This window comes from Garra rufa, chromosome 21, assembly GCF_049309525.1.
Source record: "Garra rufa chromosome 21, GarRuf1.0, whole genome shotgun sequence".
Lineage (NCBI taxonomy): Eukaryota > Metazoa > Chordata > Actinopteri > Cypriniformes > Cyprinidae > Garra > Garra rufa.
The window spans coordinates 20,609,412-20,633,144 of record NC_133381.1 but is presented as its reverse complement, the minus strand read 5'-3'; the positions used below and the strand labels follow the sequence as shown (position 1 = coordinate 20,633,144).

Sequence of the window (23,733 nt, the reverse complement as noted above, 5' to 3'; positions counted from 1 at the left end):
CTAAGATTATATTAACATGCAATATTGTTGACAAAAAAGGAGGGCCAAAATGTAGTTTAATGCAATGTCAACATTTTTGACTAAAATTCCCAAACATTTATAGTCAATTAAAACATGACTAACCAGGTTGACTAAATATTTTAAGAACTGAAAAGGACATTTGACCCAGAACTAAGTCTATATTGTAAAAAAACACAAAACAAAAAGAACACTAGTGTAAACGGCAGCGTGTCTCGTCTAACCACGTTTGATTAGCTCTTTGAAAATGTGTCTTAATACCTTGTAGAATCAGGGTCACATGTGTCTCCAAAATACTTAAATGTTTGTTTTTTTTCCCTGTGGGAATGACTGTGATAAACCTAGAACCACAGTAAACATTTTTCTTACTGTGTTTTAGCATCTGTGATTTGGTGCTTCAGTATGAGACAAGACATAAATAATAAAAACCATCACCTTGAAACAATTTAGATATCAGATTTCTAATGTAACACTATGAGTAACTGATTTGGCAACATACAATGTACCACTCAAGTCATTTTTATATACAATGTTCTCTTTACGTTTTTTTTATTCCTCCTGTGTATAACTCATAGCAAAAGGTGATTACAGGTCATGTGTATCAGTTTTCTAACTGCATTATCTCTCACTCATTGTAGGTGTTTTTGGGCCATTGCCGTTGTTGCATACTTGGTATATTGAACTCCTAATGTATTGTTTGTTTTTCTGTGAATAACACCTCTTTCCCCTTCCCTCAGCAGCTCTCCCAGCTCCCCCAAAGCACTGAAAGTGAAGCAGGAGGATGGGGCGAGAGAGAGTTTCAAAGAGATAAGGGAACCCCTAACCAGCTTAGGTAGGAGATGGGCTGTTTCAAAAGGAGGATGGAAGAAGCCGCATAAAACATGACTCAAAACGCTCTGTAATATAGGCACAAGTGTAGGGGGGCCCTTACGGTCCCCAGGGTTCACTGCTTCAGTGATGTCATCACAACTGTATTTATTAATTGCGGGTGTGGACCGGTGGCGTTTGAATAGTGCTGAGTTTTATTCCTGCAGGTGTTAAATTTAGTATCTCTTCTTTGTGCTGACAACTTCTGTGTAACAAGTTTGTTGGGAGATTTGAAGCTTCAATTTTATTTTAAACTGTTAGTTTGCATTTAGCCAAGTGAGAGATGAAGTTCTTGAGTGTGGCATGTTGCTGAGGAAGGTGTGTTGGTTGCCATCATGAACATCAACTTTTAGTGATGTAAACATCAACTAAGAATTACATCTTTTTGAATGAAAATAGTATATAAAAGACTTGTTCTTCTTGTAATGCATTATATTTGTGATTTTATCTAGATCAGCCAGTATTGACATTTAAATTGACATCTGAAGTAATTTTTCAGTATCAGTCTAATATTGGAAGCCACTATTATCAGGGCATGTGTTAAACAAGTACTAAACCATTCTACGTTTAGAATGTTTTGTTTCTTGATTTGGCCTTGTTTTAAGTGTGTCAGGGATTGTACGGTCATGAAAAACCTGGAAAAGTAATGGAAATTTAAAATATAAATTTCTAGGCCCTGGAAAGTTTTGTAAAAGTCATGGAAATTTATTTTCCAAATCTCTGTATAATAGAATTACGTTAAATGGGGTCCTAATTTGTGGGGCGGGATTGCGCATATATCACATAGTTTGCAAAGTTTGCATACTTTTGCTCATTCCTGAAGCTTTCGAGTTTAAAATGAGGGACATTCCTGTACACGTTTATTCAATATAGCATGTAGGTTAGATGAGTAAATAAATCCACACAGACTGCCAGATTAAATCAGTCATTTGAAAGCGGCGTGAGTGATTGAGCTGTATTGCATCTGCTTTCTTTCATTCTCTTAAAATATCAAATTCCAGGCCCAGGAAAGTTTTGGAAGAGTCATGGAAATTTATTTAACAAATATCTGTATGATAAAATTATGTTGTATCAGGTCCTAAATTTTGGTGTGGGATTGCACATGTATCACATAGTTTGCGAAGTTTAAAATGTGGGACATTTCTGCACACATTTGTTCAATATACATGTAGGTTAGATGAGTAAATAAATCTACACAGACTGTCAGATTAAATCAGTCATTTGAAAACAGCATGAGTGATTAAACTGTATCGCATCTGCTCTCTTTCATTCTCTTAAAGTGGCATCACATCGGCATATCTCATCTGCGCTTCAAGAGAGTTGCTGCACGGTGCGATACGAGGCTTTCAGTGGCGTTTTGGGACCGTTGACAGAACTGTCACTTGACTAGTTGAGACATTGTTGCATCGTCACAATGTATCATTTCTAAGTCTTTTTAAGACATTATGGGCTCCAGACACGGTTTTCTGTGCACTCACAGTCACACTCACTAAGTGGCTTTATATGCGTGCGCAATCATATTGAGTTATTTTTTCAGCTTGTTGCACACAAAATGGCAATATGGCTGTCCTGGCGAGTATCTTTGTAAACGCAGTCGATTAAGTCTTAAGTAAATGTAAACAGTTGAGACAGAAAACACACGAGTATCAATATTGGAGTTCTTGAACATGGCATGTCTCTGAGGAAGGTGTGTTGGTTGTCATCATAAACATAAACTTTGAAGAATTACCTCTTTTTGAATGCCCCTGAAATAGAATATGAAAAACTTGTTCTTCTCGTGAGGCATTATATTTGTGATTTTTGTCTCTATCAGCCAGTATTGGCATTTAAATTGATGTTTAAAGTACATTTTCAGTATCAGTCTAATATTGGAAGCCACTATTATCAGGGCATGTGCTGAGCAAGTACTAAACCATTCTACATTTGGAATGTTTTGTTTCTTGATTTGGCCTTGTTTTAAGTGTGTCAGGAATTGTACGGTCATGGAAAACCTGGAAAAGTAATGGAATTTAAAATATAAATTTCTAGGCCCTGGAAAGATTTGTAAAAGTCATGGAAATTTATTTTCCAAATCTCTGTATAATTTAGGACTATGTCCTAAATTTTGGTGTGGGATTGCGCATATATCACAATTTGCAAAGTTTGCATACTTTTGCTCATTCCTGCAACTTTCGAGTTTAAAATGAGGGACATTCCTGTACACATTTATTCAATATAGCATGTAGGTTACATGAGTAAATAAATCCACACAGACTGTCAGATTGAATCAGTCATTTGAAAACGGCGTGAGTGATTGAACTGTATCGCGTCTGCTCTCTTTCAGTCTCTTAAAGTGGGATCACATCAGCATATCTCGTCTGCACTTCAAGAGAGTTGCTGCATGCTGCGATACAAGACTTTCACTGCTGTTTTGCCTAATCGAGTCATTGTTGCATCATCACAAAAATGTATCATTTGCAAGTCTTTTTAAGACGTGTTTCAGACGGTTTTCTGTGTGCTTACAGTCACACTCGCTAGACAGCTTTATATGCGTGTGCTATCATATTGAGTTATTTTCGCAGCTTGTTGCACACAAAATGATGTCAATGTGGCCGTCCTGGCGAGTATCTTTGTAAACAGTCAATTTCGTCTTAAGTGAATGCAAATGGTTGAGAAAGAAAACGCACGAGTATCAATATTGGATCCGTGCATTGTGTATTGTGACAGCAGCCTAATAAAGCTGTGCTGTCTGTCATTAATGTTAATCAAACAACAAAAGAAAGAAAATCACTGCTCTTGACTGAATAACTTTTCTAACTTTTTAAAATTTGTTTATAATTCAGTTTATTCATTTTTTGCATACTTGTACCTGAATACTACTGTTAGATTGAAAATGATATTCAGGTCATGAGTTTACTGATAACTGATAATTCCAGTAAGTGATAATATTGGTTAAATAAGTTGCAGTATTCAGTGATGTCTGAAGCAGTAGCAGCTTGTACTAGGGGTGGGACGATACAGGTAACTCACGATTCAATTCTGTGGCGATATGTGGCCCACGATATCGATAATATCACGATTCACGATATCTACGATATTCAATATATTGGAAGAAATTTCATCAACGATATATCACGATATATGTGACTGAAAAAGAAAAAAAAATACCCATAATAAGGAAATCTTATACATTTATTAATGCCAACATTTCCAACACTGTGCAAAGAAATATGCATTTGCATAATAACTCACTGCCTCCTGGTCTTAAATGTAAACACTGTACAGCTAGACAGATAAAAGTGCCTGAACATTAAAAAACAACATGAACATTAACTAACATGTGTAAACCATGATACTGAAACGTCAGTAGTAAGTTACTGTAAAGTGCTTTATGTTAACCTGGACAGTGGTCTCATCAATGCATATTCTTCTTGAGGAACACTAACGCCTGTTTCACACATACTCCGTCTGCAGTGTGTATGCAGTCCGTGTGCGTTACGTATGCGATGCAGAAGCAGCACGGACTCGTTTTGCTTTCACACAGGACACGTTTGCAGTCCGTTCCTGATCCGCGGCTGTTTACCGCAAACACACCATCTATCCGTTATTTTGATTTCAAATACAAACGTGCTTTTTCAGCATTGTGATACTCTTTTATCACAGTACACTAATACAATTCTAGATATATTCACGTTTAAACTCAACGTATAATAAACAACGTATTAGTCAATGCACTTGCACAGCAACCGCGTGCAGTGTGAACGCTCTAATCCGTTAACATGGGTGCGGAAAAAAATACTCAACGCATAAGCACTGCAGACGGAGTATGTGTGAAACAGGCGTAACTGATCAGCATGCTCAACTAGCGGGTGCGTCTTTGATTTGTTTTTCGTTATCTTCCGCCATTCTTCTCACTTCTCTTTTTTTCTGCGCTTCTTCTCTGATGTTGTAAGATAACTTGTGTTCTTCACAAGGGGCAACCTTCCGGTCTCCCTCGTGAAACCAACACGGAAGTGACTGAAATTGCAATTCATTGACTGGCCGCTTGAGGCTGGCTGCAAAAGGGAGTCAATCCCATTGACACTCCATGTTAAAATGCCCAACTTTACAGCAGAAAAAAGTATGTTTACAGCCTGGTTCAAAAAATGGTTTTGGTCTATATAGCTAGTTTTGCCCTTCATGTCAACTGTGAGGGGGGTGAATTTTTTTTATAACTCATCGGTTTAAGTTATATTAAGCCTTAAAGTTCAGCATAATTAAGGGCGTGGCCACTTGAGTGACAGGGGGATTGCCGCTGCTGTCACCACTGTCGCTCTAGGCGGGCGTGGTTTCAGCAACCAGCTCCACCCACATCCCGCCTTTTTGCCCATTTTTGATTATCCGGGAGTGACGCGCGATGACGCGATTCCAAGATGGCGCGGCCGAATCCCGCCCACTATGAGCTTCAAATTAGCGCTTCAGAATCCTACGGGTGACGTCACGGATACTACGTCCATATTTTTTACAGTCTATGGTTCTTCACTGGCCGCTGCTTCCGCCACTTTACCCCTATTTACTCGAACAGCGCCCCCGCAAACAGAATGGTAGATATTGGGTAGTGGCAGTGACACTGACGACGGGTAAATTAATCATTTGTGTTGTAATAAAATATCGATATTGGCCGTTAGTGTATCGATTATTTATTGCGACAGAGAGCACAACAATATATTGCAATATCGATTTTTTTTCCCACCCCTAGCTTGTACTTATTAAAACGAATAGAAAGCAAACAAGTAGCATTAATAGTCATTAATTTTAGTTAATATATGCTTTGATAAATTTGAACACATTTTTATTCTTGAAAAATATAACATTTGATCATGAATATCATCTTAAAAGTCATAGAGAACTCATGGAAATTCATTAGCAAAAATGTGTACGAACCCTGTGTGTTAATTAAATTTTTTAAACTATAGTAAGTAGGTCTGCAAGTTTATTGGAAAAATGTAATTTCACAAGACGAGTGAAATGTAGTATTTTATACTTTGTTAGTCATTACTCTGCAATAATTTAGGCTTATATCGCTTTCTAGTCGTAGTCTGTTTGCACAGTTCTGCACTACAATTACCTGAATATTAATAAATCCAAATATTTGAATAAATCCATCATGAAAAGAAGTTACACTGTTTAAATGTTCATATTTCAACAACAAACTGGAGTAGACACTAGGGGTGGCACGGTTCACAAAACACGGTTCGGTTCGTATCACGGTTTTAGGTCACGGTTTTCGGTTCTGTACGGTTCTTTGTTTTTATTTTTTTTATTTTAATCTTTAACACTCCAGAAGTTTGTTTTGGCATATGAAATGTAGCTTGATTATCCACAATTTAGGATACATTATTAAAAAAAAAAGTTTTATCATGTAATCATGCACAAACTGAATTGGACTTGACTTTAAGCACATTATTGAGACCATCTCTGAGGAAAGCTAGGGGAGATTTGATACAGCAATAGAGAAGACATTGATGACATGCTTTTCATTTATTTGGCAAAAACAGGATAATGTGTATCTCCACAGGAATGTATGTGCCTTTTTAGCACATAAAGATTGAACTGAAGAATTAACTTGCATGTCTACCAACACACTGGTGTGATGTCTTCTCAGATGAACTGACAAATTAGAAGTGTTGCCGTTAGCATATTATATGCATTTTCCACAATGCTTGCACACAGTCTCAGTTCGATGATCTGTTCTTTTATTCCCATCTTCATCATAGGTAACATGGAATCCAAAATGTTCCCACACAACTGACTTGGCTAAGGGGCCGTTCACATGAAGCCTCTTTTGCGCACTCAAGTGTCTTTCAAATGTAGACGCGTGGTATGCACGCTCGTAATGGAAGCGACGCGGTGCGACACGCTTGTTTTTTCCAGGCGCGTCCGCGCCGCATCGAGATAAAATCTCAACTTTTCAAAATTCCGCAAGCTCACCGCAGGCCATGTGACATGAACCAACCAATCAGCTTCATCCTTTCCTTTAATAAAATTGAAAGCACAGCCAAGTTGGATGAACAGCGTATCATAGCTGGCGCATCCTCCAACTCCGGGCAGCCTTCCTTATCTCTCCCACTTGCCATTTCTACACGTGACGTAACCTGCAGCACTCCACTTTTACTGTCTCTGTCTACACACACCTCTTATTTCGCGCAAAAAGGACACTCACGAGGCTACATTGCGAACCGAGACAAGCGAACCGAACGGTTCGGTTGTTTTTCATGTACCGTGCCACCCCTAGTAGACACAATTGTTATTATAGTGTTATTATAATACTTTATTTATAATAAATCATAAAAAAACCTCCCTTATGTTGCAGTTTAAATGTTTGTTTACAAATTACTTTAATTATTATATTATATATTGAATAGATGGCAGATATATCAAAATGAAAATCGAAACAAATTGTGAAATTTTCCTCAATAACCAGCCCTACTTAAGACATAAACCATGTTTGCGTGAATAATATCCAAGATATATTCTGTGTGTAAATGCAATAAGCATGAAATACAACTAAATTGGGGACTGCATGCTGTGGCAGCTTTCTGTGTGTGTGCTTCAGGAGGTTTCTAGTGCTAGTGTGCAGTGTTTTTTTTTTTTTTGTCCCATTCATGCATGTTTGCCATGTCTCTATTGCTCTAATGTGCAATTAAGTAGTAGCTACTGTATTTTTTTTTATTTACTTACCGCAATATGCAGAAAATGGCTCACTTTTCATCACAGTCAAAGCTGCAGGGAAAAATGAAAGCATAATAAGAGGGGAAAAAGCTTGGCACGCCCAGTGTGTCTGCAGGGACTACGGAGTGTAAGTGCTGCAACACTACTCTGTCTCTCTCTCTCATGCGCACAAATGCATGCGTGCACACTTGGAGAAAGAGATTAAAAGGCTAATTTACCATGCAAAGATGATAAACTGATGTGCTAGGTTTAAATTCAAAATACAATACATTGCAAAAGACCGCAACTTAATTTAGAAGTATATAGCAAATATAACAATATAGTCTGTTTAGATTTATGTTTCAGAATGAAGTGTGGCGTTGTGTTCAATACACTCTACACTGCTTGTTATCCGGTGTTTCATAGAGCAGCTCAGATCACAGTTAAAGGTGCCATAAATGCATTGAGAGAATATTTAAAATTGTTCTCTGATATCTACATAGGTGTATGGCATAGGAAAGGGCAAAAAATCTCCAGAAATGGTTTTACAGGTCCATTTACAACCCTAGGATTTGCCCCTAGAATAAAAGGCTCCTTTTTTGCCTTATTTGGAAGCTTCATGAATATTAATGAGCTCTGCTCTGATTGGCTGTTTCACAGAGCTCAATAGCTCGCACATGGATAAAAATATATATTTAATTAGGAGCTCTAGCCGCTTTTAATATGAGGTTTGTTGAATCTGCCGTTTTGATTGGACGATGCAAATGTTGGAGGCGTAACTATTAACGATCTCTGCTGTAACACCGACTGTTTCGTAACAGTCGGTGTTATGTTGGAATTTACCTATTTTTCGGTGGTCTTTTGCCAATACTAGATATAAGGAGGAAACGATGGTGTTTGAGACTCATGGTATGTCATGTCCATGTACTGAACTGTTATTATTTAACTATGCCAAGGTAAATTCAGTTTTCCATTCTATGGCACCTTTAATGCAGCAAACTGAGAATGTGTTGGAAATGATTTGTGCGCCAATATAATTTTTGAATTTGCATAGTTTCAAACTTTATTGTAATGACAGCAGATGATTACAGCATTTCACTATATTAGTAGTGAAAAGTGTTTGCTACTTCTCTAATGTATTGTCACTTGTCTCTTGTAAGTAAAGAAATTAAGACAAGTATTGTGAAGTAATATTCTTTTTTTTTTTTATAGTGCGTTCGTGTTACATTAGTCATATTTAGAAATTCTGATTGTTCGGCTTCCTAAAAAAGCAGTATGAAAGTGATGTGGACTGAAGTGAAAAGAAGTTTGAGTCCTCTTCAAGGTCTAGGTAAAGTGCAAAGTTGGTTAGTGACAGGTGATGTTAAGTAGTTATCATTAGAATAGAAAAGGAGCTTGATTATTGGTTGTTCATTAATACAGTAGCAACTCAAATGCTGTATGTAAGGTGCTATGTGAACAGGACAGATTGAGATTTATGAAATTACTTTTCAAACCTATAAGATTTGTTTATTTTCAAAACCCGAATGAAGAGCTTTTTAATTAAACCTCAGAGATTTTGTACTGTTAATAAAAGTCCAGCAAAACATTGGTGATTCAAAGAGATCATAAACGGAATCCATATGAAACTAACAGTTTAATCCAAGTCATTTGAAGAGACACAATCACATTGTGATAAAAGGAAAAGGCCTTTGTTTACATAAACATTGATTAATGCACATTCATAGAGCACATCAAATATGATAAACTGAAGCTCAACTGTTAAAGAATAAATCTGCTCATCATTAGGGCTGTTGCGATTTGTTGATTCTAATCGATTATTCGATTTTTAAAAATCCTCTTTCACTTTGCCCTCATCAAGTAACCGGCAAAATACCGGAAGTGATGCATTTCACAAAGTTTTCCAAAGCTGCATTGTATATTAAACCCATTTAAAATAAATTAAGCATAATTGTGAATTCACAAACGTTGTGATTCAGTTAAATACATACAATGCAGGTTTAATATATGTGCGTCAATTATATACATTATATACATGTAGGTTACGTACATGCATCTCACAGCAGCTCCGTTCACTGTATGCTGTTCCACAGGAACTGTCATCCATCTCTGCATGTTTTTGTGAGTTTGGGTTTATTATAACGTTCATCTGGGAATGCAACATGCGCCGTTTCATCAGATTTGTAAAATCGTTTATAAACCTAACTCAGGAGAATACATGTCATTATGCTAGTGTTTATTGCAATTTCAAAATAAAAGTTTAAACCCTCACTCTGAGTTTACATACATTTTTTATTTGAATAATTATTATTGCCTCATTCATTGTTATTATATATGTATATATTTTAAAGGCTATTGTTTACTTGCATCTATTTTTATTACTGCAAAAAAAAAAAATTATAATTATAGGGCCCTATGAAATCAGTTTTATTTCCAAATTCTTTTTTTACTTAAATTTTTCTTTAAGTTTTAATGGTTAAAATAATATTATTATTATTATTATTGTTATTTTTTTTAATCAAAAAGCCTGTCTAATTTATTTGAGTTTTACAGTTTTATTTTTACCAAATTCTTTTCCATTACTCTTCTGAATTCCATTTAAATTTCAATAATCAAAAGCATCTCCAATTAATTGATTTTATTTAAAATAATAAATAAATTTATTTTAAGTAAAGTTTTGTTTTTTGTGGGAAATTAGTCGTTTAGATTAATCAATATAAAAATAGTTGTTAGTGCTAGCCCCACTCATCATATAAAGTAATCATGCCTTGGATTAAACTGCTTTATGGATTTGTATAGATATCTCTTACAGTCTCTTATTTAAGTTTAGGTGGAATAGACTTTTAGTTGATCTCAGGTTTCAGTAAAATGTACTTCATTTGTGTTTCAAGGGTGATCAAAAGTTTTAATGATTGGGAATTAAATGTGGGTGAGTGAATGATGACTGAACAATAATTTTTGGTTGAACTGACCCTTTAATGCTGTGGCTTTTCCATTGTAATAATTCTTATAAAGTTATACAGTTACTGTAATATTAGGCTCGTTTGAGATGCGCCTCGCCTGAAATGTAGGTGAGAGTTAGACGGATGTAGTGAGGGGAGAAGTGAAATAAGTGCAATTAAGATGGACAGTTCTGATCTCTCGAATTGAAACGGATACCTACAAGATCAAAGGCAGTTATCACATTATTCACACTCGCTGTGTTGGTAGTAAACATATAATTTCAGCTCTGTTGTTTTTATATGAAAATAAATATGATGAACAAGACACTCAAAGAGTGAAGAACGAAACATCAGGGTTGTTTAAACCAATCTACCTTTTTGCAGCTGACTTAAGTTATAACCAGTGTTGAAGGAAAAAAAATAGATGTCTAACCTTTTTAGACAGTTTATGCAACTGGCCCGTAGTTCCGAATGGAATTTCTTCATGCATTCCATGTACATATGAACTGTAAATATGTAGTCCCATGATCTGAATGGACTGCATAGACTTACATGGCAAGTAATGTAATTGTTTCTTGCAAAGATCTGTGGCATGTCATGATATTAAGACATTTGGTGGGTTTTTACACTTGGTTCCTTTCAGGAATCGAAGAATGGTTTGCTGGAATTTCAGAACCTGTCCCACAAGAGCTGTCCTGATGAAAATGTTTATTCTTTTTCATTTGTTAGTCATTGGTCATTTGTTTCAGTAAATATTTAAATATCACTTTGTGCTTAGGTGAGTGAACTGTTTGGCTTAGGGTTGTGCCAAACTATACTTTCGTAATAAGTTTCATTAACACTGACCTGTCATTCAGACAAACCACAGACTAGTCTGTGTTAATGAAATTCCCATCCTCGATCAGACTCATATTCTGTGTGGTCAGTTCACAGCAGTGATAGAAATTAATCTTTTTCAGTAAGTTTAAATAGATTTTTTTTTATTGGCAGTTTACCTTTTATAAAGGCTTTTTTTTGCATGTGTGCATCTTTAGATTCAAATTTTTACATATGTGCTGTTGAAAATGAAATCAATATCAACATTATCAACAATTCATCTTTGCAGTGCAGAGGAAACACAGAAGCTCCATCTGAAGTGGCATTTAGATGTTTACACACCGTTTAATGCAGCTCAGAGAAACATAGAATGCTTTAACTTGCCTTTACAAATACATAACAGTTGATTAATTCAGGATCGAAATGCTGTCATGTTGCTCAGAGACCCAAAACAGTGCTGTGGCTGTTTGGAATGATTTTATTTTATTTTTTTTTTTGTTAAATGTGTGCGCGCACTTCATCACGTAATTTGCAGACGATATATATTGCACACTGTCAACCAAATAAATAGCCCAAATAACCTTTTGTTGCACAAGTTTTCTGGTCGTTTATTTCTACAAAATGATAAAATGTAACATTTTCTGTTGGACTTGTGATGTGATCCTCGCTCCGTATTTAAAAGTTAATCATTGTTAAAGGAATTATTCAACCAAAAATTTAAATTTGCTGTTAATTTACTCACCCTCAGGGCCAAGATAAAGGTGACAGACTTTCTTCAGTAGAATACTAAAGGTTATTTGTAGCTTAACCTGTGTTCCTTGGTAGCACAATGGGTACAGACACTTTGATTGTCAAAAGAAAAGCATAGCCTCAGACAAAATGGATACAAATTACCCATGGCTCCTGGTGATATGTTACGGTCTTAAACAAAATTATTTGAATAAGAATCTTTATTTAAACATTATTTACTACATTGCCTGTAATAGTTTAAGTTCAAGTGAGCTTTATTTTCATTCTACTATATGAAGAGACATAAAGGAACAAAATGTTGTGCCTCACAGGTCCACGGTGCTACATATGATCTCATATATTACACCTATGTAAACCTATATATATATCACCTATTGAAAGAAGCTGACTACACATATACTTTATATTACTCTGCTTATGGAAAAAAAAAAGAAAAAAAAAAGGCATGGCCTCAGATAGACAGTATTGCACACTAACGTTCATCTTCGCAATAAAACACTTTGGGAAGGGTCTCTTTTATTTCAGAAGTCTCTTAAACACACCACCACTGAAATTAACTAATCAACCAGTGCCCCTTTTTTAGTTGGATTTAGAATTAATTGAGAGAGACCACCCACCTGTCACCTCTCATCATATTGCAAAACCTTTTTATTCAGAATTTTAGGGCGAGCAGCACTGCATTATTTGGTCAAAAAAGGACAGATTGACATATGATTGCCATTTGAAATATGAAAGATGTAGAACCAAATTAAGATTTTTGTCTTATTTAGACACTGTTTAAGACATTGGGTGGTTTAGGGTGTTCGATGTGTTTTAGACACCATTTAGGATACTAGAACGCATACTCTTTTGAGAGCTGTTTTTTTTGTTTGTGTTTTGAATGTCCATGGTGGGGCAATACCTCACCAGGGGTACTTTTAACAAACATCGCTAAGATGGCCACACTGCCGAGAGCAGTGTATTTCAATAATGTAGTGATTTAATAATGTGTTCTTTTATTTGAGATAAAATTAGTCTTTTATTTATTTATATTTTTCTCAAAGGGTTAATCTGAACTTTGGCAAAAATTCGCGCCACGTTAACCAATCAGGAGCTTGCTCTAGTAGTGACGGAGGCAGAAATCCGAAACAACAATGGAGGACAAAATCACCGTTGCTGTCAGTGGTTACTCGGAGCTGTACGATACATCTTTGTACTTTTATAGAAACAGGAATAAAAAGGATCTTGCTTGGAAGAAAGTGAGTGAAGAGGTCGGACAATCTGGTAAATTAAAAAAAAACGCTCTTTACTCAATCTGACCTACATATTGAGACTACAAGCAAGCTAAAGCTGGCAAATTGGGCTCATTCACCTATTTTACAACTGCTTTCCCGCTGACGAGTGGCAGACGCCCCTCCCATGACGCGAATTCGCGTCTGTTGTGAAGTAAATGTCACGCGTGAATGAATCGAGTAAACTTAAAGTGTTCAAGCGTCCAACTACGCGCGAATAGCGCGATTTATTCGCGCAAGTCGCGTCTGGTGTGAACGCACCATTAGGGTGTTCACACTTAGAATTCAGTTCTCTTAGCCCAGGGCTGTTTGCGTATTACAACTTCTAGTGATCAATATTTGCTTATAGAGTATATGAAGCTACGTCACGCTGCGTTGCTGAAATTAATACGGATACCTGCTTATCATTTTTGTTTTTGTCTTTAAGTTAAATATTCACATCATTTATTGTATCATTTTTAGGAAAGAATAGCTATTTTATTGCTTTGCATGATAATTAGATTTTTTCCACCTAACTTTTGTCAAATTTAGTTTACAATGTTGATCTGATTACCGTGAAAACGGTGTCGCCCACTGAACATTCACTGTCACTTTAGCCATGTGGTAGAATATCCAGATAAAAGTGTGTTCTCAACAAGCTGACAAAAGTCCATCCATTTCTTTGTTGGAAACGTTTTAATGACTAAGTATAATTGTTGTAATTGTAAATAGTTTTTCTATGGCCACAGAAGAGAATCAGAGATTGTGGGACTCATTCATATTTAGTGAACAGTAGGGGTGCAACGGTTCAACTTACTCACGGTTCGGTTTGTATCACGGTTTTAGAGTCAGGGTTTCAATACGGTTCAGTATGTGCTGTGTTTAGGGAAAATTACAAAGTAAAGAAATAAGAATAATCTATCTAACTACAAGCAACAGCACAAATAAATACAGTAAAGCAAAGATACAGATTTTTCATTTTTTTTTTTTTTAGGTAGGTCTAACATTAGTTTTTTAGGTACAGAAACTGAATAAAATGGTCAAATGTAAAAAACATTGCAGTATAAGTTTTTTTTATTAAAGTTACAAAAGCTATTCAATCAAGAGCAGTGAGTGATTTCCTTGTTGCTGGTAAGTGTTAAGAAATTGCTGTCAATTTAAGAGAATGCACTGATTCAGTGCACTGATTCTTAACGTTTAGCTGGCTTTGTCTGCTAGGATACTTGCCAAGACGGGAATTTTGACAATGTTTTTGCGTGAATTTGTCCTAGGGCTGGGCGATAAAACGATAACGATATATATCGCGATAGACAAGAGATCGATATCAATAAAAAATGTGTTCGATAAAACGTTCGATATTTTGTATTCTTCGTCGGCCCGCCCAGCCCCCCTTTAACGTTCAGTTCATAGCGCCAGATCACAATAGAAGTTAAGGTTATCTTTCCTACAGAACGGGTCCATGTTGTTGTATTAAACAAACTAAATAGCCTTATGTTATTTATCTTATTTACACGACGGCATTTGATTTCTGTCTCTACATGATCGCGCGTTTACAATGTCTCCTCACAGACGGGAAGGCGGACTCCATTCATAAAAACGGACTTTACTATAGGGCGGAATGCCGCGGAATTCGTCGATTTTTGGACCAATAAATCAAAAGTTGGTCTGTTAATTAATTCAGATCGCGATATGGACTAGTGTCTGTGAAAACTGAAATGCAAAAAGACCGTTTCAATAAGAATCCTGCATGTTCCGTTTGCCTCTATGTATGAATGGAGGAGACGCGTTTTATTTTCACTACACGCATACTGAAGCACAAGTGACGCTCCCGCTAATTTTTGGCCTTTGCATCTCACATGAACAGACAAACTCCAATAAATCTCCAAAGCTGCTGTGAGTGTCACTTTTTGTCAATTTTACCGTTTCATTAGTGAAACTAGCATCATTCATACTGTATTACACACTGAAACTTCACGGCAACCTGTCAAAATAAAAGTACGGTTTAACATGTAACAGAACAATATTAGTCTTGTATTACTGTACAGTATAATGTAGGTGTTTATATGTTCACATTTAAATAATTTACATAAAACAATATATATGATAAAAAATAAAAGAAAGAGTCACCACTTAATTGTTGAAAAAATACTATTATTATTATTAAACCTTTTTTTAACTGAATATAATTTTTCTTCTATGTATTAATTTTAACAGTAAAGCTCCGTTTATTTTTATTTTTAAAAATAAATCTGTGATTTTGCTTTCATTTGATTATCAGAAAAATTAAAACCAAGAATTTCTGAAAAAAAAAAAAGATTGTAAGGCCCGTATTGTTCAAAATGTTGAAAGTTTTGGACTTATTTTTTCACTTAAATAAATATTTTTGTTATTACACAAAGTATAGGCTAAAGTACCGGGAAAGAAGTAATGTTGGCTACTGACAACCAGCAATCTGTGCAGAAAAAAATATAATCAGCCAAGTACTTTGCAACAACCTCTGACCTGTGGTCAAGCCGTACTTCTGGGCCATACATTAGCTTGACCATTCACTTCATCAACAATGAATGGGGTTTGAATTGAGGATTAAGAGATAATTAAGTGTATATTGTGACTTTAGACTTATGTTTACATTTTAATTATTTGAGTTTTCCATGGTTGTTGACATTTCTGTCTTAATATTATTACAGGGGATTATGATCAGAGGCAGGTTAAGTTTAAAATAAAAATGCTTGAGTGTAATATATTTTTCACCTGGTCCTTATTTTAAATGGGTCATAAAAATATCAATAATTATCGATATCGACCGATATGAAACACTGATATCGTGATATAGTTTTCAGCCATATCGCCCAGCCCTAATTTGTCCATTCAAACACAATAAAAGAGCTTAATATTTGCGCGGAATTTAGCATTTAGAACTGTTTAAGTTCTGCTAATTTACAAGCTGAGTGAGAGTCATACTTGCAAAGTTAATATTAATCACTAAACCAAACAAAATCAAAACTTTCAAAAACACGCAAGTGTTATTTTTTTGAGTGATAGGCAGTGGGTTAAATTAGTAACATTTATTAATGGATTTACAATCCAGCGTCTTTCCGTGACCTGCTTCCCGTGATGTTTTTACACGTAGAAAAGGTGGAAAAACAGTACATTGACCAGTTTTCTCTCTGAACGCTGAGTTACTGTTGCAATTCTCCATCCTCCCAGTATGGTGGAAAAACAAAGCAGTTTCCCAGAACTCAAAGCGGCATGTCGTCAAGATTTGCAGTCTCTATATCCCCCTATATATTGTTGATTCGCCAGTCTGTAATCTACTGTCATATTATCTTCCCTTTTAACTGGATTCACGGCATGTCATTAATACCTTAATTTCTGGATGGCTACACGTGAATTCCTTTGTTGCACATGCAAAGATCTGCTGCTAGAAAACAGCGACACCGGTAGTGAACTGTAAGGGGAAACATAGCTCCTATGGCGAGAAGAGTAGGGGTTTTGATTGCTCATCAAGGAGATGTGTAGCCTGGAAAAAATCCAGACCCTAATCTATTAAGATTAAGGGTCTGGCATTGAGCAATGAAAAGGGCCTAACTGGAGGGGCGGCACCAAGCATGCATTTGAAACTCTCACTGCACGCAATTGGATAACGCCATGACCAATCACAACAATACAGCCCCATACGCTTAGGTACCAGCGGAGCTAACTGATAGATTAAACTCTTGCCCTATCCAGTCGGCAAAACAGCATAAACGTCCTTCTTGCAAAGGAGTGATTCGAGCGTGGTTTTCTGTTCCTCTTTTATATGAAAAGCCAAGTCTAACTCGTTCATTGTAGCGGCCAAAGCCGTTTCAAACAACTGGTGTTCATCTGTAGCCAGCTTTCAATGTTTACTAAATGATTCCGGATGTTGCAGCGCTGTCGTCATCAGTTTAGCTCGCCTCTGGCCCACCTACATCAGATACACCGATTTGATTGGTTCCCAGAACTGCTTACGTAATGCAGTAACGTGCATCATTGTTCGATGCCAGAGTGTCTTGCAGAGACAATTCAAATTGTGCTCTCGCGAGACCTCTGGATTTCCAGGGTAGGAGATGTGTCTTTTTGTTTACTCGTCAGTTTCATATTTGAAGTTTGCCTAGATTATTTTCCTGTTTATTACTGTGAAGGTGCTTCTGTATTGTAAAAACCTATATTGTATAGCTTTATCATCTCATCAGATTGTCTGCCCAATCAAATGCTCTCTAGAATCTGAAGCATTGTGCCTCCTACAATATAAACAGACACTAAAGCTGCGGCTGAAATCGGTCACTTGTTCACAGAAGTAGTATTTTCTATATAGTAAATTGCACATAGTGCACTATACAGGGGTTAGGGAATTTTTCAGACCGTGTAAATATGCTTTCCATTGGGGCTAAATAAAAAAAAAAAAACATCGGACCCATTTGAATGCACACAGAATATTGGACTTTATAGTGATATGGATGAGATTAGAAGGAGAAAAACAGACAATCTTGGTATTAGAAACAGCACTGATGTAGAAGAGATAACACTGTGTCATCCACCAACATAAGTTACACGCTTTTTAAACTACACATGCTCAGCATGATTATGATCGCTGTTTTGCTTTAGTAACAGTTTCATATTGAATTCTAAGGAGTAATATATTAGACTGTGGCTGTCAAAATCTCTCAAATGCGGCTTTAACATGCTCAACTAACAGCTCTGGCCGAGCTATGATATAAATGAAACACTATTGACTTTTTTTTTTAAATGGTGGAGCTTCTCTATGTCCCACCCTGTCTTTGTTTCATTTGAACACATTAAAAAACGCTGCTGTTTCAAGGCACTTCGGTGGACATTTAAGACATCATAAACTGACTAGTCTTAAGGTTTTTTTTTCTCCAGGATTTTTTTTTAAATTCAGTTACAAAATTGGTCTAATTTGAATCTGAAAAGTGTAATAGATTACCTTTTTCCTAACTGCTAGTTGGTTAAACTAAAGTGTTAACATAGTGGTTATGTTTATGCAACTGGCTTCTGGATCTGATACGTGTATTTTCCTAGTGCTTAGTACACACTTTAAGTACATTGTAGTCATTAAAATTCATCCGTTGTATTCAGGGCCATGCAGAGAGTTTCTCAGGGTGTATTAGGCATGTGACTCCATCAAATTTTCATGCTGCAATAATTGCTAAAGCTTTTATAATGGTATACAATATACAGTGATATCACAATATTGAAAGCTAGTAAAGGCAGGCTAGTAAAACAAAACACGAAGAAAAATCACTGCTCTTGACTGAAGAACTAATACAGTTGCTTTAATAAGAGTCAATGTATAATTTGTCTATAGTGTATATAGTGTTTTATTTTTATTTGTTAATTAAATTTCTTGAATGCTACTGATAAATACACATACTGTACCTGAAAATTAAATCACTTTGTTTTAATTGTTTATTATGTGTATTTGTAACATGTAGCCTATCTTTGTTCTTATTTTTTAATAACAAAGATAAAATAATGACTTTAAAATAAAAATAAAATAATGAATAAACATCTGCCATTCTTTTTATTTTATATTTTGTTACCTTGTAAGGTTTTGGTTTTAAAATAGGGAAATTAGTTTGGCTGTACTGCTCAGACAACTTGTAAAATAGTAAAACTAACACTACGAAGATTCGTGAAAAATCGTGATTTTTTTTTTTTTTAATTGTGATTGATATTTTTGCCATATCGCCCACTCCTAATGTATGTATATGTTGGTGTGTGTGTGTGTGTGTGTGTGTGTGTGTACACTGTGTAAAGACATTTGGTGTATATATAAGCATGTTGCAGTGGTAGACATTTAAACAGACTGTGCGGTCACAATTATGGCATTTTTTTTTTTGTACATCTCTGTAAATCTGTGGAATGGATTCAAATGCAAAACATAAGTTGGTGTAGGTAGCTGCTGCTTTGATTTTTGCATCGACCACCACTATGGTGTCTTTACATTAGGCACAGATTGCTTTTGAAGTGCTGCCTCTATAATTTTAAATTGACACATTGTTAAACTTTTACATTTAAATACAACATTTATTCATAAATGCAATATACAATTAAGGAAACGTATAAATTAAACATGCTAAGTCGTAATCACTTAATCACATAAAACAATTTAGCTGTAGTCCCTAATCCTGCATCACATCTTTTTTTTTTTTAATGACGAATTTAGGGACTGAACCAGTACTAGGAATGTTAATATAACTGAAAAACTATTATTGCTGTAATAAAACTACTCTTAGATTAATTGTTGAAATTTAAGCCTACATTAAACCTCAAACAACAAAATATTTTTGTAAAATATTTAATCAGAATTATTGAGCTTCATGTCAGTGTTTGCACGCATTCATGTTTGCACTTGTTCAGTGAGGTCTGAAGTTTAATAGAGAATTGCATGCTGTTAGGACTCATAAAGGAGCCTTTACGTAAAAAAGGAGGTTATGTGAATTTATAACAATTCCAGATAAGGTTATAAACTTAAGTTATGTGATCATCTCTTGCACATTAGAAAGCTTACACGTGCCAGAATAACAGGGCAAGCCATGTTAAAGGCTTATGTGTTTAAAGCACGTACAAAACTTTAGTATCTGGGTTATGACCTTATTTCACTGATTTAAAGAAATTAAGATTTTTACTGACCATGCATAAACTTAGAAATTGTACACACATGCTAAGTACACATTATAGCACAGTTTGTGCTGAGTACAGTGTAATCAGACTTTAGCTATTAAAATGTTAAATAACTTTAAGCACAAATGTCAAATCATCTCCAGGTCTCAGAAAAAGCACCTTATACTCCAGAGTTTTATTATAAAGTCGTCTTATTATTTGGATTGTGCATTTTTTCCTGGCAGCAGCTCTTTCTATATGCACTGGTTTTAGGGTGCATTTTGTCCTTAGAAATACATTTAGTATTGATGCGCCAAAAATAGTTTAAGAGTGTAGAAATCATTGACTGAAACTGAGAGGTTTAATTAGTGTTTCTCTGATGGAGTGTTTTGACTTTTATTTATTTTTCTTTTTTGTGCACACATGGATGAACTACAACAGGATTATTAAATTATTATTAAATCTCAAGATCAGTCTTTTAGTCAATCACAATAAGCTTTGTGCTTTGTTACTTTTAAAAGTATCAGTTATCAAATGGTTAATTGCAAAATACAAACAATAAACATTGTTTTGACACTTTAATGTGAAGTGACCAATTGCTGTAGCCATTTCAGTACAGGCAGCACATGAATTGATCTTCTCTTCCTCTTTACCAGTTATAACACCAAGTAAATATGAATGAACATCTGAAAGTATGTTGAAAGAAACGGTACAATTTAAAATGTATCGTGTAATTGCTCAATCTGTGTTTCAGGCTGTGGAATGACATCAATTAAAGCTTGTAAGCAATGTTGTTACATTTTAACTCAGTAAAAACATTGTTCAAAAACTCATTAGTTCCTATTAAGAAAAAAATAACTCTAAAATGGAGCATTCTTATATGCACGCCTTTATTATTTACATGTGTTTGGAATACATTTTTTTTTTATTAAGTTTTTAGGTAACACTTTACAATAAGGTTCATTAGTTAGACATTAATGTACTAACTAACATGAACTAACCATGAGCAATACATTTGTTACTGTATTTACTAATATTCATTAACGTTAGTTAACGAAAATACAGTTGTTCATGTTAGTTCACTCTGCATTAACTAATGTTAACAAGATTTTAATGTATTAGTAAATGTTGAAATTAACATTAACAAAGATTAATAAATGCTGTATAAGTGCAGTTCATTGTTAATGTTAACTAATGTGGTTAACTAATGTTAACTGAAGAACCTTATTGTAAAGTATTACCAGTTTTTATTATAGTCACTGATTAGATGGAAATTGAAACACATAAATTGATTTTTTTTTTTTTTTTAATAATTTGATTTTATTTAAAATAAATTTGATTAACTAATTGAATATTAATTAACATGTGTTTTCATTATTGGTTTTCAGTAAGAGTCTTCTTATGTTTGTCAACTAACCAATATGCAATGACAAGGAAAGGAAACAGTGGACTATCCTGTTGAATACATGTTACATATATCACATGTCCAGCTCTGGTTCTCTATCTAGTTGAGGTGTTCAGTGCACAGATACAGTAAATGCTCATCTACAGTTTATGCCATTAATGTGTGCCTGAATCTTCATATTGAAGATTGAGTTTATTTTGTTTGTTTGTTTATCTTTTTCAGTTCTACAAACATGTCGTCCAGAGTGTGGAGAAATTCATTCAAAAGGTCAGTTGTTGTTGTCTCGCAAATGCAAAATAAACTAATGGATATTTAATAGAGGTTTGGAAAATGCCTAGAGGGAGCTGAATGTTCCTACACTGTAATTTTATTTTTGCATGTGAAGTTTTTGATGAATAATCAAAATAATTAATGACAACTTAAACCTTCTAATGTATGAATTATTTAATCATAAATGAAAATATTTTAATGTAACATTGTCACCCAGAATGTCACAACATCTTAAAGTATCTTATTAAACAGCTACTTTGTCAACTCAGAACCAATAAAATACTTTTAGTATTTAATATTTTAAATATGCTTTATGTGAAAATGCATTTTGCACAGTCAATTGTTTGCTTGTCACTGTGTCTGAAGCAGTTTGTTTTTCTGAAAAAGTGCTGTGCTTAAATTTGTTTATCATTGCTGTGATGATACAAAGCTGATGGTTGTAATTTAGGATGCACAGAAAATCACCAAGCTGTCAAGTTTACTTTCAAAAACTATATAATTATATTATAAATTATATTATATATAATTCTGGGGATTTAAACACCAGACCCCACAGACATTTTCATCATTCTTTAATTTCTTTTTTTTTTTTTTTTTATGTGTGTAGTGCAAGCCTGAGTACAAAGTCCCTGGTCTGTATGTCGTCGATTCCATTGTACGGCAGTCTCGTCACCAGTTTGGTCAAGAGAAAGATGTTTTTGCTCCACGCTTTAGTAAGAACATCATTACAACGTTCCAAAACCTCTACCGCTGCCCAGCTGATGACAAGGTGCGTTAGTTTCTTATGCCCCCTGTACTCAAATGATAAAGGGCTTGTCTAGACACTCTTTTTCTTCTTGCTTATTTTTCATTTTTATTGTTGTGTTGCAGAGTAAGATTGTCCGAGTACTAAATCTATGGCAGAAGAACAATGTCTTTAAAAGTGACATCATCCAGCCTCTACTGGATATGGCAGCAGGACTCCCACCCCCCAGCGTTACGCCCGTCTCTGCCAGCAGTGCCATACCCGTCAACAGCACTACTCCAGGTAAGTTACACACTCATATTACGTCCTCTGTGAAACAATATACTTTTTTGGCAACATGTTTTATATTAAGAGTAATCAGTTACACCAACTAGAGTCAATATGCAGGGCTGGATTAAAACTCTTTATTGCACCTATAATGCCTCCCTCGCCACTCATTCACCCACACTTCTGCTGTAAATAATGTCTGCAAATCGTTGCACAAACAATAAAACACATGCTCATTGTAACCACTTCATAAATGTAACACTCATTTAGACTTTAAGTTTAGGTTCTTGATTCTGATTGGTTGAGCCGCATTCAAAGCTGTTGTAAATTACACTACAAACATACACCTTTGTTTACTTTTGTGTGTTGATTGGCAACCACTTTGTTGAAACCATAGATATCTATATATACCCCATTGGACCGCTCCAAGCACATAGATGCATCCGCCATCTTGGAACGATCAACTTGACGTCATTCGCCATACTATAGGTTCACAGACCAACAGCTGTGCAGGACTGTGGTATTACGAATATTCAGTGATTACTATGGTGAATGACGTCAAGTTGACAGCTGCAATATGGTGGACGGCTTACATATAGCGGCCCATAGAAACAGTCACTAATGCGGCACCTACGTGTATATATGTGACCCTGGACCACAAAACCAGTCTTAAGTCGCCGGGTTTTTTGTAACAATAGCCAAAAATACATTGTGTGGGTCAAAATTATTGATTTTTCTTTTTATGATAAAGATCATGTTCCATGAAGATTTTTTTGTAAAATTCCTACTGTAAACCTATCAAAATGTAATTTTTGATTAGTAATATGCATTGCTAAGAACTTAATTTGGAAATCTTTAAAGGTGATTTTCTCAGTATTTTGATGTTTTGCACCCTTAGATTTCAGATTTTCAAATAGATGTATCTCGGCCAAATATTGTCCTATCCTAACAAACCATACATCAATAGAAAGCTTATTTATTGATATATATATATATATATATATATATATATATATATATATATATATATATATATATATATATATATATATCTCAGTTTTGAAAATTTAACCTTATGACTGGTTTTGT

At 35.1% G+C, this 23,733-nt stretch overlaps 1 protein-coding gene across 1 annotated transcript in view; it reads left to right on the top strand.

Annotated features, from left to right (window-relative positions):
• The window catches only part of LOC141295354 (SR-related and CTD-associated factor 8-like), a 31,255-nt gene that overhangs the window by 6,023 nt on the left and 1,499 nt on the right, over window positions 1-23,733 (top strand). The window contains exons 3-5 of the mRNA XM_073826567.1: window positions 21,585-21,629; window positions 22,240-22,401; window positions 22,503-22,659. Coding sequence (XP_073682668.1) covers window positions 21,585-21,629; window positions 22,240-22,401; window positions 22,503-22,659 — 364 coding nt within the window. The remainder of the gene's footprint in view (window positions 1-21,584; window positions 21,630-22,239; window positions 22,402-22,502; window positions 22,660-23,733) is intronic.